Source organism: Lactuca serriola, chromosome 7 (assembly GCF_051521515.1).
Source record: "Lactuca serriola cultivar US96UC23 chromosome 7, Lser_US96UC23_V15, whole genome shotgun sequence".
In the NCBI taxonomy this organism is placed as follows: Eukaryota; Viridiplantae; Streptophyta; class Magnoliopsida; order Asterales; family Asteraceae; genus Lactuca; species Lactuca serriola.
Genome location: NC_136414.1, coordinates 122917359 through 122936160, shown reverse-complemented (window position 1 = coordinate 122936160; position 18802 = coordinate 122917359). Strand labels below are relative to the sequence as shown.

General features: G+C 33.2%; 1 protein-coding gene across 1 annotated transcript in view; it reads right to left on the bottom strand.

Moving 5' to 3' along the window:
• LOC145064325 (protein SABRE-like) overlaps nt 1-18802 on the bottom strand; it is a 35405-nt gene that overhangs the window by 3143 nt on the left and 13460 nt on the right. The window contains exons 2-8 of the mRNA XM_079011798.1: nt 18024-18243; nt 17025-17195; nt 16843-16920; nt 16260-16529; nt 3734-5839; nt 1149-2883; nt 697-803 (exon numbers count right to left, since the gene is read on the bottom strand). Of these exons, the coding sequence (XP_078867924.1) occupies nt 697-803; nt 1149-2883; nt 3734-5839; nt 16260-16529; nt 16843-16920; nt 17025-17195; nt 18024-18243 (4687 nt within the window). The remainder of the gene's footprint in view (nt 1-696; nt 804-1148; nt 2884-3733; nt 5840-16259; nt 16530-16842; nt 16921-17024; nt 17196-18023; nt 18244-18802) is intronic.

Below are 18802 nucleotides of genomic sequence, written 5' to 3'. Positions count from 1 at the left end.
TAACATACTCAGATCCTTATTTTTAAAAGGTTCGACTTTTATATTTATCAGAACCATGTCTTAGTTCTAGTTTATAGGACTGAATGTAAAACACAGCAACATACTTTCAGTCATTTATTAATATATTATAGCATCCTACTTTCAAAATTTTTTATTATACTTCAAAAAATCTATGCAACAACTTTTTTTTCTTATTAATTAGTACATTATACTTTAAATTATATTTCCAGTTGTAACAGGGAGAATTGCTTTGTGTGTAGATACAATTGGCAGATTTTTCAAGTACAATGTTGTAACTGGAACAAATGAAAGTAAGATGCTATAATAAACCGATCAGCGAAAGTATGATGTTATATATTGCTCGCGTTTAACCCTATTCTACATCCTCTTCCGTTTGAACTCCACCAACTCTTTATTGTCTTCTTTTTCATTGGAACAATAATTTGGCACTAAAAGTGACAAAAACAAAGGATATAAGAATAAACCCCAGAAATTAGAAAACATCCAAAAATTAAAAAACAAGCTGAAACGCTCAATAATTAATTAATCCATTGTTAAAGAAGGAAAAAGAAACTATCAAATTTTAAAAAGAACTCCGTAAGGGACCATTTAAGAAGGTGCTGATTTTAAGCTCATGGAAAACCAGAAAATGGAATTAAACCCAAAAAGATCAAATCTAAGACCTCAACAACTTACATTGAAATCTTCGGAGTGAAGATTGAATTGGGGCTCAATAACATTTACCATGAAATTACAAGTGCCCTCCTCATCCTCCTGAGAGCCATCTACGTTGACATGTTTTGCTGTCAAAATACACTGAAACCTTTAGACATACCAAGTGATGTTTGATAATGAAAACCCATAATTAAATTGATTAGATCAATGTCTATATCCTACTTCTTCAACACAACTTTCAGGGCTAAATGAAATAAATAGCAAGATACTTCCATTCATTTGATTAATATAAGCATCCTACTTCCATTTCTTTAGTTTCACTTTTCTTCTTATTACGGCATTGTACTCTGAAATTATATGCAATTTTTTTTTTCGTATGAGGACATTGTTGTAATAGGAAGAAATGAAAGAAACGAAGCAAAATGGAAGTATGTTGCTGATATTTTTTGTTAAGGTGGGTTTGCAGTACTTACCGATATCATCAAATGTTTGATGTTGTATGTTATTTGAAGGTGATGGAGACTGATCTGATTTTGAAGGTTCCTTTGATTTGGGCGAAGCAGTTTCAGTTTGATCAGTAGAAGCGGTGGTGTTGGAGACATCTTCTTGAAGCGGGTGGTCAGTTTTATTTTGGTCTTCTAGCAGCTTCCTCTGGGCATACAAACGAGAAGGAGAAGGCTTTGGAGGTGCTACTGCTTTACCTAACTCAGCACCCCACGACAAAATTGCATTTCGGTTCTCAATTGCCAAAAGGATCTTAAGCCCATACACAAAAACCCGTTGACAATTATCAGATATCACAACATTATATCCATCATCATCACTTGGATCGGACCTTTCTTGATCATCACTATCACTTCCACGTCGACATATAGATGCCCCAAATTTCATCTCTATACTTTTTTTGCAAGATTCTTGCCATGCCAATAATCGTGAACAGTCTGCCTTTGGGGATTGCTTTCTGATGATAAAATAATCAGACGACAATAAAAACCCTCCGGAATTATCATTTACAACTTTTTCCTGTGAGGTGGTCTTGGATGACGTAACTTTGATAACACTTGTGGGATCTTCCCTATCCAGAAACACCCTAGGCATATGAAGATCAAGACCCAGGTAAACAACATCAAGAAGATCACGCCTGCTATCAAAACTGAACTTTTGCTTTCCACGTCCTAGATACACTTCGGATTTTAGCTTTGACATCTTAAAAGTCAATCCTTTTGCTATATCACTTTCATCTAAAGACATATGCCGTATGCGGGTTGGAGTTGAATCAACCCGAAACATAATTTCTGTTATGACTTTATCTAATGCCAAGTTTCCAGATCTAGCAACTCTTGGGACACCAAACCGAGGGTAACGAGAGAAAAAACGCAGTTTTACAGGAGGGAGGTAATTCAAATTCCCAAACTTTAGTAGCCAAGAAATATCATGAGGGGCAAGACTTATAGTAGGCGAATCAAATGAAGTGTCTTTGGACTGTGATTGATTCTGAGGTCTGAGAGCCAAATTAACCCGCATGGAGAGGGAAGTGGATCGGAAAGGATCAAATATATACTCACGTGCTTCACCTTCAGACGGGAGTGCAAACAAAAAATGGTTAAGAGGGGTGCCAGAGTCACACCCCCAATCCATGGCAACTTCAAGAATCAGAGTTGGGGCTATGAAGAAAGGACCCTGGGCGCCAGCTGGAGGTTTGATGGTTGAGTTTTTCAACAAACTCTCCAAACTGCTTGTAAAAATCTTCAACTCCCTTGCAGAAATGTAAATCCTGCCATCGGATTGCTGGATTTCGATATGCCCAGAAGACATTTGGAGTTTTTCAGATTTTTCATATGGATCGGCTGTGCCAAGGATGTTAAACAACATCTCGGAGAAAGATAAGGTGGTTTTTCCATGGATGTAGTTTCTCATTTCATCCCACCATGGCAAGCTTTTCTCTTTCTTTGGAGGGACAACAAAGGGATTTGGGTCCCTAACACTTAACTTTGCCCTGCGTAAAGCCACAGTGAATGCATAGCTCAAATCGGCTAAAACTGGTTCAAACCCCACTCCAAATGAAACTTCTCCTTTCTGAAAATGCAACGGCAAATCTAAAAATGTTTTCATTGGTGGAGTTGTACCACCAACCGAACGATACATTTCCACCTTCCTCCATTTACCAATATACACTTGGTGAAGAGTTTGAGGCTGGAAAGGTGTAGCCTGCAATCACTAGAATCATTCAGAATACATCCATCCGGCTCTGACACAGATCAATAATCAGAGTGTGACAACACATTGATCATAAACTAGTAGTATTACACTCTACACAATAATTGGTTTCTGACTTCAGGCTACTTTGTGCAAATACATTTCATAAAACAAAAATGGTATATATGACGTTAACAAGAAAGGCAACAACTCTAGATGGTTACAAAGAATAACCACGAAAAAATGCATGATGCTGTGAATCTCAAATATTCTATTTTATGACAAGTACAGATGATATTTATATTTCTTAGTAAGGGAATATAACTTACGAGCCCAATTAAGTTTACAAACCCTTCAAAAACCCCAATCATGTTTTGTTTGTTCATGAAAACCCTACAAACTTAACATTTGTCTAAAAAAGCTCAACTATGTTATATTTTTTATTAAGTTCTATGGAAATCACCATATTGAGGAAATGACTTGTAAGACCAACAAAGTTTTAAAACCGTTCAAAAAATCTCAATCATGTATTGTCTATTAAAGAAAAACCCAATGAATTTAACATTTTGAACAGACAAAAAATGATTGAAATTTTTTGAACGGTTGAAAACTTTGTTGGTTTTTTCTAGATAAAAGTTAAGTTTGTTGGGTTTTTTTGAACAGATAAAACATTATTGAGATTTTTTGAACGGTTTAAAAACTTAGTAGGGGTAGTAAGTCATTTTCCCTTCTCAGTAATACCATTAAAGAAGCACCATTTTTATATAATTAATACTTGCAAAGAGCATTTTATATAGCACAACACCGTTTGTTGTTGGTATGAAAATATATGATGCTAATGGAAGATAAGGTGTTATTTGACCTGTTGAGCTAGCACAAGGCGACCTTCACATTTACCAGAAGTTGCAGCAAGAAGAGGATATGTATAGTCTCTTAGCTGAGCCACAAGTGAACCAGCCTGCAGATTAAGGTTACAACCGTAAACACGAGCAAATGGAATGTTAGATTCTCGAGCAACCGGATCAAGCTTCTGTACAAGTTGTATCATCCCTGCCTCACCACCTTCAATTTCTGTCAAGGTTATGTCAAGTGCTGTGCCAATAACGGAGAAAAGAGAGGTTCTTGATGTGCTAAACTTGAACCCTGACTCAAATCCTTCCTGGCAGGCACCCGATCCTTGTGATATCACAAGAGCCTGACATGCTTCATAATAAGATCGAAATGAGTTCTTATAGAGTTCCTCTCTCATTTTTTCAAGAGACGATGCATCATGTAAGCATGTGGATGTGGTCTTGTGTTGGCCATCATCATCATCATCATCATCATCATCAGAATCACCAACAGGAACATGAGCTGGAGATTGGGTAGTTTTGGAAAGAAGATCATCCAGAAAGTTTAATCGAACAGCCAATTCACGGGCATCATTTTTCCTTAAGTGATAGTGTTCATCAAGCCAACCCTGTAACGGTTCCTCCTCAATTTCAGCAGTTAACTTACGTATATACAACTTCACACGACCAAGTTTTGAAGAGCTGGGTTTTTTTGGTTTCACACTCTCGCTCTCTTTTTTCTTAAACGGAAATATTATTTTCTCTTTAGCAGCAGCTACAAGCTTTAAAGCTCTCAACATTTCCTCAAATGAATCATCGAGAGCACGTAACTGCAATCTAAATGGCAAGCAAATATGCATATCAAGGCCTTGAATCACATAATCCCACTTAACTGCTGTATCAGAGGCATTAGGAATGCGGGAAAGTTGCATCCTACCACTTTTGAACACTCTTGTTGCATTAAAACTCAGCATTAGTCCCTCAAGAAGTATACCTATGCGTGCATTTTCAGAAAAAATTGATTGAACCTGAATCATCGTCTCTACACCATCTCCAGCTTCAGCAGTCACCGTAAGCATCTCCACATCAATCGCAAAAAGAGATTCTTTTTTCTTTACCGACTCTTCTTTCTTAATTTCTTTATCTATACTACTACTACTACTACATTTATCCTTGGTGAGGTCGAGTTCTTGTTCTTGTTCTTGATGCTTATGATTGTGAACAAGTAGCTTTAACCGTAGCCCGAGTTCAGTTAATGCTAATTGAACATCTGGCTCCCACCTGGCGGTGATCGTAGTGGCACTGAAAAGAGAACAAACGGATACCTCTTTAAGACCACCTGCCCTCCTAACAAACTTTGCTTTCTGCATATCAAACAATGACACTTTAGTGCCAAAACTGTCATCTTCCATAATTTCCTGATATGCTGATCTTATTCTTTGGATGTCCACCTGAGTGGACTGTTTCTCCTTGTTTATAGACAAGCCCAGGTGGATAATCTCGAGTCCGATCGAATATTTTACCGTTTTGCAATCATCGGAAGCTGTTGATGCTACTTTTGCAGTACGAGGAGTCCCATCAGGTAAAACACTAATAAGAACACGCCCACCTTGTGATCCATAATTCACACGTTTTGGATCATCAACAATCTCGTTATCCAAGCTTACGTCACTGCAGAGATTCACCGAACACCTTTCCAGGTTAAATTTTACTAATTGGATCCCATTCCCTGATGACTTGTTTGGACGAGGTGCCTCACTTTGCGTAGAAGATGATGTATTAACAGTTGGAGATGGGCTTTTCAGTAATACTTTGAACATTAAAGCGGTAGATAATAAGGATTGGACACTGTTGAATGTCAGGCACATACCGATACCAGTTATGTCAACTGAGAGGACTGATTTTAAGTTGGACCCATCTTGAGAAACTGAATCTATTGCCTTTTTTCCGAAATCCAGGACAATTTTTGCGATATGCAACATTGAAATCGTGTTTGTTTCCATGATAAAAAGGCTTGCTTTCAAAGATTCTTGATATTCGTTGGCCATTTGCAGATTTAAATCATCGAGTTCAAAATGAACTATGGTGCCTGTACTAGATGTGTTGTTGGCAAACACACGTGGAGATTGCAAGCAACCCTGCGAATGAATGACGAAAGAAGATGCAAAATTAAACATGAAAAGAACAAAAAGGTGCACAAGATATTTTAGGCCCGAGGCAAAACCAAAAAGGAGGTCAGTCAAATTACCAAACTTTATAGGGTTATATGTAATAAATAGCAACATACTTTCTTTGATTTCTTCCTATTACAACATTCCACTTAAAAATATATACAAAATATAACAAATTCATCCTATTACAAAACAATTTGAACGGATATAATTAGATCAATTTTACGAAGTAAAAGGATATAATAAGAAGAGAAAAAACAGAAGTACAATATCGTATTTGTGTACGCTTTTCAAAGTACAATGTCCTATATAAGAAAAATGAAAGTACATGTTATAATAGAAAGAAATGAAGGTAGGATGTTGAATAAACTAAAGTACATTCTTAGTTCTTGCATTTAGTACAAATTTATGTGAAATAGCATAGAAAAATGGCAAAAAAACATTTTTTTTTAAAACGTCCATTTTTCGAAGGCTTTAACCCATATCTCAAGATGTGAAAGCCATGTACCTTATCCAACGACACTATAACATATTTCTAATGCATGTGAAATAGCTTTATATATAAATGAGTTCCAACCAACACCCTTTCATTTGAGCCAAATTTAACAAGAGAACTATGATTTGTAGGAATCAAACATAAGTGTCTCGTATAACAGGTAAGCAGACTAACCAACTAGCCTACAGATTTCAGTTGCAAGGAGAATAGCGCGCGCACACACACACACACACACACACACACACACACACACACACATATATATATATATATATATATATATATATATATATATATATATATATATATAAGTTCAAATAAAAACACCAAATAAAGTGAAAACATGGGAACACTATTTTTATGATATTATTCCGCTATGAATTTTGTATGTGTAGTATTGCAGTAAATTCTAATGTGAATATTAACATATGATTATTCATCTATTCACTTTTATGTTATTATTATGCTATTAATTATGTATATGTATTATTATAGTAAAATCCAATATGAATATTAACGTATGATTATTCATATATTCATTGTTCAATAATGACATAAAGATGTATATACAAAACTCATAACAGAGTAATAACTTAAATGCAGTGTTCTTACATTCTCACTTTATTTGCCTCTTTCTTAACCATCCCATATATATATATATATATATATATATATATATATATATATATATATATATATATATATATATATATATATATATAGGAGTAGGATCAAATGAGAACACCTAAAAGGTTGAGAATGCGAAAACAGATCTGGACCATCTAAGTTTTAAGATGTGTGGCTATAATTAATTGTTATTTTTCTAATTATTAATACATTTAAATTTTAAATTTTAAATTTAAAAAAAATTATAAAGGCTATTAAGGTAAATAAACATTACACTAATTTTGTAAACTCCTATAATTACTCTATGTCGCTTTATTTGGTTGACCTAATCTCATAGAATTAGTCATCTCACCGCCTCATCTCATAGAACATATCAGAGCCGGAGGAGGCCATAGAATCAACAGAGAAACATTTTAACCGGTCTCTCTCTCTCTCTCTCTCTCTCTCTCTCTCTCTCTTTCTCTCCATTAAATGGCGTTGGTAGTCGGAGGAGGAGCCGCCGGAGAAACATCCACAAAGTGAACGTTGCCTGCTGCGCCTCCTATTCCTTTAATTCCAGCATCAATGGCCGACTTCACTTCAGGTATACATCCCCTTCCATCATTCACATCCGGGTTATTGCTATCTACCTCTAACATCTTTACTTTCATCCGAATCAGGAACTGAAATCGATATCACGAAGCACCAACACAATTCAAGTCGAAAGGTTCTTATTGGGCTCATCACAGTTTCATCTGTGATGGCAATCATCATAGTGTCCATCATGTGTTTGTGGATATGCCACATAAAGAATATACACAAATCAGGCAAAATCGGTACCAAAAAATTAGGTAAGACGATGTAAAACTTAATAGGTTTTGACAATTTCTACAGATTCTAAACATATTTGTTGTTTTAATTTCAAGATTCTTTGAGAGGGCTTCCATTGAGTTCATTCGTTAGCAGAACTAACAGTGTTTTCAGAACCAAAATCGAAAAGGGATCGGTGGTTGTTATGGATTATAACGTGTTAGAATCAGCAACAAATAACTTCGGTGAAAGCGAGATATTAGGCGTAGGTGGATTTGGATGCGTGTATAAAGCTCGACTCGATGATAATTTGCATGTAGATGTTAAAAGATTAGATGGTATTAGTCAAGACGCCATTAAAGAATTCCAGGTTAATTATCATTATCTTAAAGATTCAGACTTTAATTAATCTTTTAATTCTTGCAATTTTGTGATTAGCGTTTTCTTTTTTGCAGACGGAGGTTGATCTATTGAGTAAAATTCATCATCCGAATATCATCACCTTATTGGGATATTGTGTTCATGATGAAACCAAGCTTCTTGTTTATGAACTGATGCATAATGGATCTTTAGAAACTCAATTCCAAATCAAATTCGGTGTTTTTCAAATATTGAGTTTCATATTCAAAGAAGGAATCAGAATTGATTTTCGATTTGAATTGTCAAACCATAGAAAGTCAAAACTGGGACCGCCATCTTAATCAGATTCATGCTAAGGGTGTTTTGGGTAAGATTCCTGGTACGTCCCCTGTTCATGAAACATCTCATCTTACGATTCTTATTCCTATGAAGATTGTGAAGCATTCTGGTAGTGGTAATGATGAAGTAATGAATGAGGGTTCAAATGATGATGTGAAGATGGGATCAGATAGTGGGACTGATTTGAAAATGAACCAGGGAGTTAGTTTTTGGGATCTTAAATGGGATAATAAGCCGATGATTGTTGATAATCATTCCAAATCAAAATCATCCCAGTGGTTATTATTGTCAATGATGTTAGCAAAAAGTCTTATGCTTGAATTGTTGAAGCTTCTAGCTCCGTGGTTGATCTTAACATCAAAGTTATACCTAAAGTTGATTGGAAACCAAATGGTAAAGCTGAGCTAGAGGAGAATGAAAAATTGTATTGTGTTCTATATTAATGTTAAAATGTGTATTTATTTATGAATAGCAGTGTATTTATTTTTGAATAGAAGTGCATTCATGTGTGAATGAATATATTTATTTATGATTAGAGGTATTCATTTATTCATTTTGTGAATAATAGGGAACTCATTTGTGAATAGCATTGTAATCATATGTTAATGAATGTATTTATTTATGATTAGAGGTATTCTTTTTATGAAGAAATGATAATTTTTACACTCTTTTTATTTTTCAGTCGATTAAAAAAAGGAATTGGATTACATGTAATTTGATGTGTATTCATTTGTGATTGGAGAAGTATCAGGTTTTTTGAAAAAAAATCATTTATGAATACAAATGTATTAATTTAGGGTTCGATTTCTATTCATTTTTTGAAAAAAAAAACTGTGAAATTAGAAGAAAAAAATTGATTTTCTTAATTTCTTTTTCGGTTTTAAGATAAATTTTGGTAAAAATGTTTTTTATATTCCATTAATAATAAAAATAAAAAATTGAATATTTATTTCTTTTTTGGTAACTGCTCCTAAATTTAAGGGAATTTGATTGAATTTTATTTTATTTTAATTTAATTTAAATATACAATTACTAATATGCCCTTATATATTGATTGGTCCAGAATTGTTTTCGCGTTCTCAACCTTTTAGGTGTTCTCATTTGATCATTTCCCTATATATATATATATATATATATATATATATATATATATATATATATATATATATATATATATATATATATATATGGGGAATATATGGTTGTTACGTACCTAATATTAGGTATAAAACCATCAAAAATTACATAGTTTTAACAAAATGCAATCAAATCTCTCTATCATCTTTTTTACATCCTCGATGTGAGCTTATGATAGGCTTTGTACATATTTTTTATGGAGTTTTCAAATTTTAGTTTTGCAACACAAACCGTGTATAATAATATTTTAGCAACTACTTGCAGGTCTTCATATTGAAATTTAATATGGAAAACCATAGTGAAAAGTTGAAAGTGTTCATCAAACTATACCTCGTCCAATAACCTATCAAAAAGAACAAGTATATGTAGAGTAGGTGCCAGAGGAAGTTATGAAGCCTGCTAGATGTCTAATAAAAACAACACATTGAAAATACATAGATGTTGGGGATCAATCATTAATTACATATAATATGAGTTCAAAAGCAATAGGAAGAAGCTAACGATGAAAGAAATTGTGTTTTTAAATCAAAATGAAGTTAAATTTCATGGTTAGAGTAGGTTGTTTGCTAGTGTGAATACGTTCAACCTCACAGAACTATCGTTATTTTCATGCATTCTCACTAATTCTTATTCATTTTTTGTTCTCACACATTGTTTTTTGTTCATTTTCATTCATACAGAATACAACTCAATAAACATTCTGACAATATTATGATAGAATGAGAATAATAAAAAAAAAGTATATAATAACCTTATAGGCAATTTAATTAGTGAGAATACATGATAATGACAATAGTTATATAAGATTGAACGTGTTCATATTACCAAAAAAACATATTTTCCTTGTCATTATCATAGAATAACATTATACACACGTCCGTACAATAGATATCAATGCACATTCGAACCTATATACTACTAGAATATTTGGTTTTAGCTACAAAAGATTTCCAACGAAAGTGTTTTGTAGGAAATATCCTTCGAATTTCCTACAAACTTAGGATGAAAGTAGATTCCAACATAATTCCTACAAATTTCCTACGAAAAAATATATCCTAAAGATTTCGTCGGAAAAACGTTGGAAGTTTGCTACCAATTACCAATGAAATCTTAATTAATATTTAAAATTAAAAGTTTGTTGGAATTTCATAGGAAATGTAATAGCTACAATTTAGAAATTGTTTCCCACCTTTTCTTTTTGTTTTACCCTCCTTTTGTTTTTGTTTTGCCCTCCCCATTTTTTTAATAATAATAATATTACTATTATTTTTTTTTATATTATTATTATTATTATAATAAATACAATAATTATAATATCATATTATTAATAATATAAATATAACTGTAATTATCTTATAATATTATTAATGTAAATATAATAATAATTGTTACTATTATTTTGACTATTATTGTTTTTATTTTCTTATTAGATTTATTATAATTTATTGTTTAGTATATAAATATATGTTATTATTATTATTATTATTATTATTATTATTATTATTATTATTATTATGTATGTGTGTATGTGTATTCAACGTCTGAGTATATCACTTAATATTCGATATGCATATGTATGTGCCTTGATATATGCATGTAACATATATGTACGTCTATTGTATGTATACATATGTGTAAGCATATGAGTATATGGTTCATGGTTTAACGTATATATGTTTATGTGCATGAGTATGTTTTTATGGTTCATCATTTAAGGTTTAGAATTTGGGTGTCTATTATGTATGTTTATGTGCATGAGTATGTATGTGTATTGTAACAAACGATCAAATTTGGTCTAACTTCATCAGTCAAACCACCACAAACACAAAGGTAGTGGGACCTAATGTATTGTATTCTATGACTTTAAATGCAATTGATGTTATGTTACTCAAAATTGAATAAGGAGTTTTCCTTATATCTCCAATTGGTGGCAAGCACTAAAAAACAAAACTATATGTTTCAAAATAATTATTAGTTAATGAAATAAAAAAAATGAACATTATATATACTTGTGAACAATTGACATTGGAATTTGATTGGGCATACTCTCACGACTCCATGGATATAAAGAACACCAAAAATGGAGATCTTATGCAAAAGATCCATTCATTTTAAGAAACAATCTAAAATATAACTGATTTTTCTTAAATTAAAAACCAAAACAGCTCGTTGAGGTACTTGCATACCTCATTAGTAAATTCGAGAACATTGTAATACCTCAATTTCAAGGTATTTTACATTTTTAACCCTTTATATGGAATTTTATTGCAAAGTTGGTCCCATGGTTCATTAAAATGGAACGTGTCACTTAGATGCGTATGATGGGTGTGCGTTTGGTACGCTGGGCATACGTGGCAAAGTGCAAACCCTAATTTTTAGGGTTTTAGCATTATATAAGCATCATTAACTTCTCAAGACTCCTTCCCTCATCAACCTCTAGCCCCATTTCATACCTTGAAAACCCAAATCCATCCTTATGAGCATCTTAAGCCTTAGAGTGTGTTGTTCGTGTTCTTGAAGGAGGAAGAAGGAAGTAGATTCACCTTTAAATTGTAAGACCATCTAGATCCAGAAGTATCTTGCCCTCAAACAACCTTTGGATGTATAAATGTAGACCTTGATTTTTATTTGCTTTGGATCTTGTTAGCTCTTAAGCTTTATGCTTTGGTCCCATTTTCTTGATTAATAGGCTGAGCCAAGTAAGAAAATGGTAGAATGGTCTTTTTGCCTAGATAGTAGACAAGTAATTGAGATTCTTGGTTATGGGTTAAGGCCCAATTATTGACTGGGTATTATTGCTGATCTTAGTATGGGGACTTTTCAAACCAGCAGACAGAGATTATCCGAGAGATTCAGCAGCTAGAGGTGAGTTTCCTCACTGTGTTGATGGCTCGAAGGCACCAATGCCGAGCCATGGTTTATTATGGTTAGAATGCTAGTTGTCTGCATGACTCTACATGTATGATATATTATACCGGGCGGGGCATGATGAGTATTGTCGTACCCCGAACCGAGTAAAACGGCGGAAACGTCCGAGCGTGGATGACGCCATGTACAGTATCATAACAATTGAATAATAGAGATCAAAGCATTCCAAACATTATATTGATAATTTATAAGTTTTTACATTGTATTCGAATCATTGTTTGACTCCAAAAGCAGACGACAAAATCTAAGATGTAACAATGCTAAGGTCCATCTTCTCAAAACCTGTGTGGGTACCTGTCTACTGATTCCCTAAGAATACAAGTGGTTTTGAAAAAGTGTCAACACTTAAGTTGGTGATTTCATAAGCATTTTGTATGAGAAAGGCGTGTCTTTGTTCCCTGAAAATGATTGAGTGTTCTTCCAGAAAATCCAATATTTATGGCTCACAAAACTTGTCTCCGCACTGCTATCGAAAAAGCATGCATGCATATAAATTGTTAAAATTCTTCCCACACCTCCGACATTCATCGCTTTGAGCAATCCCGCTTGAAATTCCCTGTTTCACCACATCCATAGCAAGCCTAGCTCATTCTGGCATTACAGGCTTGAGAAGTTTGTTGGGTCGGTGTTTTACAGAAATGAGCGGCGTGCCCCTTCCTATTGCAATTATTGCAGTTCATCTCTTGACAAACTCCGTAATGATGAAAGTTGCACTTGTTTCATTTTGGGAGAGTTCCGGCATATTGCTTGGCGGGTGCTGGAGCGGTAGGAGCAGTAGCAACGTGAACTACCATAGTCTGTTGCTTCTTTGTGGGCTCTTGCGACGACTGGCCCTTCCTCTTGTTCAAATACTTCTTCTTATTGTCACCCCCTTTTGCTTGCTTAGGAATTGTTGTCATAAAGCCATGGATGACTAATTGGGATATGCTCTAAAACTAACAGGGTACTTTGACAAAATTGATCGTCCTGGCTTCCCATCTATCGCCTAATTTTCGTGAAATTATTGAAAAATTGAGCCTTTTCTATATGCATTCTATCTTCTCTCCCTTTCTCTTCATCAGACAGAAAATGTATAGAAAGCGCTAAACCATCATCTCTGCTTAAGACCATCACCACCGGAGCAAAATCACCGCCGTTCTCTTTTACGTCGCACATGCACTTAGCTTTTTGTTTCTCACGTTGCTCCTATGCCTCCTCCACCATCGCCATTGTCATCTCCGATCGCCATTAACTATTACTCACCTCATTCACTCACACCTCCACACCATCGCTCACCTCAGTCGCTCACATCTCCGGTGTCACTCCTATCAGTCGCTCACACCTCTGGCATCACTCATATCAATTGCTCACACCTCCGGCGTCACTTCCCTCTGACACTCACACCTCCGGTCGATCCTTTCAGGTAATGTAATCAATCACCTAATCAATCACCTGGTTCTTTCTTGTAAGTTGTCTGCGATTTCATATTTTTATTTTGATTCTTGTAATTTGTCTGTGAATTAGTGATTCATTTGTTTGTGTGATTCCGATTGTGAATCTTTGAGTTCGATACATGTTGTTATTATGAGTTTGTTACTTTATAGATTTTTTGAGTTTGATACGTTTGTTACAGATTTGTGATTTGGCTCTTAATTGTGCTCTGAAATCAGATTGGGAACTTATTTAGTGTTTCAATTTGTTCATAATGTTAATCCAAGTACCCAACTTAGGGTTAAGTGTTGGATTTTAAAATTTTGCCTAAATCCCTGGTTATATAGTCATCAAGATTTCCAAAAGACGTTGAACTTATTACTTTTGTCTAATTAAATATGTTAAGGTATTGTTGAATTGGCTGAGCCTCAAGATAAAGAAGTAGTAGATTGTACTAATATATAGTAACTGAGCTTCAAGATAAAGAAGTAGTAGATTGCACTAATATATAGTTACTGAAGGTATTGTTCCCTAGTTCATAAATCTTTGTTTTGGAAAATGTATTAGAATCTTTGTTTTGGAAAATGCTTATTAATCTATTGTTTTGTTAACATTTCAGAGAGCAAATGATCTTGTTAAAAACAAGATTCACCCCTCATCTGTGATAAGTGGATACAAAGTAAGTGTTGTAATCCTTGCTGAAATTGCAATCAAGTCTAAAATTTTAATGGTATTAGATTAACTGCAAGATTGAAAATAGGGTTTATGTCTTAGATTCATGTGCAAATCCAAATTTTAATCTAAAACACCTGTGTGTTTATGTGTTTGTGCGGATCTAATAGTGGTGGTCATTTTTTTTCTTCAATTCTAGGCAAGCAATGGGCTATTGGATTTGTTTTTAATAGGTAAATGTATAGGATTTTATTTAGAGTATGTCAATGTATTAGATTTGTATTTTTATAGGTTAATGTATTGGATTTGTATTATTATAAGTGTAATGTATTGGTTTTGTATATAGCTTAATATATTGGAGTTGTATTTTGTTAAGTATAATGTATGGTATTTATGTTTTTATAGGTTAATATCTTTGATTTGTATCATTATAAGTTTAATGCATTGGAAAAAAAAACTTGAATTATTTTAAAAAAGATTTTTTTTAATATTAAATTGAAATTTTCGTCGGAATTTTGTTGGAAATAGGTTGGAAACATGATATGTTGGTATTCAGTTGGAAATATTGTGTTGGGAAGCCTTGTTGGAATTTTGTTGGAAATTTCCTACGAAATATTCCGTCAGAAATTTGTTAGAAATTTCGTTGGAATTTTGAAGGAACCCTATTTCCCACGGCCCTTTTCCCAACAAACCGATTTTGTCGGAACTTTGTAAGTAAACCCTATTTCCTACTAAATACCAACACAATTGCTTGTAGATATTCCTCCATTTTTCTAGTGTGTGTGTGTGTGTGTGTCTATATATATATATATATATATATATATATATATATATATATATATATATATATATATATATATATATATATATATATATATATATATATATATAAGCCATCACTAGACCTCATCAGCTTCCTTATCCAACTACATGACGAAAGCACAAACAAATTACCAATTTACTAACGAGGCCATCTTAATCAACTTTAGTTTCACTTTTTTCTCTGCATATAATCTTAAGAGAGTTATAGAAGGCAATTGTAACATGTTCAACTAGAAAGAAAAATTCTTAGAAGTGGTCATGTTTTCAAGGTTGTCAGCATCGTTTGTACGAGTTGAGGTATAAAGTTTTTTGCTCGCCCCTCATTTAAATAGAGTTCATAACCTAGTGACAAAATGCTATGCATCCATTTCAGTCTAATATGTTAGGTAGGGGTAGAAATGGAAAACAGTTAATTAAATTGAGCTAAAATTAGTTGGGGAAATCTTTTGATAGTGGAGGGGTAAATTAGGAATTTTATCTTTTGTTTCTGTTAGTATGTTGTCTTTTAAGTAGGCTGGAGAATAAGGTAGAGGTATCTTTTAGTGAAATCTGGTCATTGTACCTTCTGGGAGAGATCTGGCACTCTCAACTTGCCATGAACCCTTATTTTCAATCTAATAAAAGCATTTGAGTAGTGATTTTGATTATCTTTTCTTACTTCATCTTCTAGTGTTTATTGAATAATTGTTAAGATTGAGTGAGTTCATAGCACAAAACATTTTATATTCAAGATGATTAAATAAACAGAAGATGTTAGTCACAGGAATTCCAATACTATACTGCCATGTAAGAGATAAAAATACGTACATGATAGACTGGCAATCCTTCCAAATTAAAAAGTGCGATGGTTGTTTCTGGGGCTGAGAATGTGCATGTCCATATAATGACTTTAGATTCTTCACTTGACTGGACCTTTACTGTATTGGCACTTGCATCTTTTGTCCCTGCCTTTTTCTTCTTTGCGGGTCGCAGTAGCATCAATGGCTTTAATCTTGCCATAATTATGTTGCACTGTGTGCCTCCCAGCTTAACATCAATTTCTAATTTGATAGGTGATGTTGGCTGTAAATACATATTCTTTTATAAGTTTAGAAGTCTATTAGGTTTACCTCTACATGACTAAAAGATACACCATATATAAATGATCCCAAATACATGAAAATATTCCACATTACTATAAAGGATTATTTGTCATATGTTTTTCTTATTTGTGGATATAAAAATTTTAGTTAGTATTATCAGTTCATCAGAATATTTGATGACAATTTGTAATGTAAATGATACTATTAGCAATCTTAATCAATAGTTACTCTTAGTATGCCATACTTCCTACAACATTTATCATTTGATGATAAAATAGAGCATACTTGTGGAAAACTTAAGAACTTACCAGTGACCGAATATAAACAAATGAAACAACAGCAAGCTTGAATAAATTAAGAACAGATCTTCCATCTTCTTTAAGAATCTACAATATAATTGAGAGATAACAAACAAAACAAAAAAAGGAGAAGAAGATTGTGAGAAATAGGAATAATATTAAAGAACAAGAAGTTGGTGTTGTGTCCATACATGAATCTCACTGAATTCTAATTGAAGATCAAGACATGTGCTTTCTCCAACATTCTCAACAGATTGAGATTTTATGCTCTTAAACTGGACAGCCGTGATGTTATTCTCCATTACAATATGATGCTCTTTATGTACAAACTTCACATCCAACTTTGGCAAAGTGATGGAAACCTAATATGTAAATAAAGTGAGAAACATATTTTTTATCACTTACAATGATTAATGTGAGATATGTCAAAAGAATCGGTATGGAGAAAAAGGGGACTCCAAGATATACAGAGATCGTGACTAGCTGCTTTGGGACTCCAACACGTCCCATGAGATAGATGCTAGATGAAGATTGTGGCAAAATAATTGTTTTTTTTATGGATTTAACAAAATCTCTATTAATTTAAGATGACCCAGGGACGAAAAACATTAAGAAATAGTAAGAGGGATGAAAATGCAAAAAAAAAATCTATTTTGGACCATATCCAAAAAAAAGTGATATAACACAGGGATAAAGCTATAATTTTCTTCCATAACTACAAATAAAACTAAAAAACAAATGAGAATCAAAATGATATCAAAAGCTCTCCAGGTGAGGAAAGAGAAAGATAATTATGGGGTGTTTAGGAGTGCTTATTTGAATCGGTAAGTGTTTTATTAACTTATTAGCTTATAACTAAAACAGTGTTTGGATAAGCTTATATGGTCTTAAAACGTTATAAATTGATAAACATTTTTTAGTGTTTGCCAAAATGACCAAAAAAGGACTTCCTAAAGATGTGAAACATCTATAAGTTATATGAAGTTTTGATAAATTACAGGTCAATAGCTTATCAAAAATGGTTTATCTCGGGTTCCACACTGTTATAAGTTGTTTTTAAAAAGTTGTATATCCAATCACTCATTTTAACTTATACTAGTGTCGAACTGATAATAATTTAAAAAGCTCCTTTTTTAAGCTTAGCTAAACACTCTCTTAGTCCACAAGGAGTATAAAAAGCAGTCACGAACCTTCTCGGGGAACAAAGAAGTGTACTTTGTGAGGGTCACAAATGTTGCTTGTTTCTTTTGTTGCTTCTTTTCAGAGTTAGTAGTGGTAGTGGTAGATTGTACAAGTTCATCATTGTGAGTGTCTAATGACTTCTTCTTTTTGGAAATCAGATCCTCATTTAGGTCTACACTAATTTCTCCCAAAGATATATCGATGTTTTTAATAGAGACTCCCGTTTCTCTACAAACAAGATTATAACAGTATGAGATAAACTAATTATGAAGCTACGTAGTAATACAAAATAACATCCACAATATATAGCTATATAGGTACTCTAAATTACGAAGTATTTATATGATTGATCTGCTATTGTATAGCTAATAAATACAACGTAACATCCCAAATTTAGAGCTAGAAATTTTTTTCGTTAAATTAATTAGGAGATAAATAATTTAATAAAGGAATGATAAAATAATAAGAGTTTTAACACTTAAATTTAATACAAAAAGGGTTAGAATAAGTAAATGTTAAAATTTCGACATTTAAAGGATTAAGACTAGTTATGTAAAAATTAGTCAAAAAGTGTGGTTGACCAAGGTGTTGATCCACTTAACTGAACTTGGTATATAAGTAATATTATGGATGAAGAGGGACTTGAGATGCTAACTTTCAAAGTTTTGTCCTGCATATTAGAAGCTTGGGCTATTATTGCCAAAAAAATGCAACAATGGAGGGTAGAATGTGTAAATTCAACAAATAAGAGCACCACTCTTTTCATTATAGTGAACTAGATCAATTG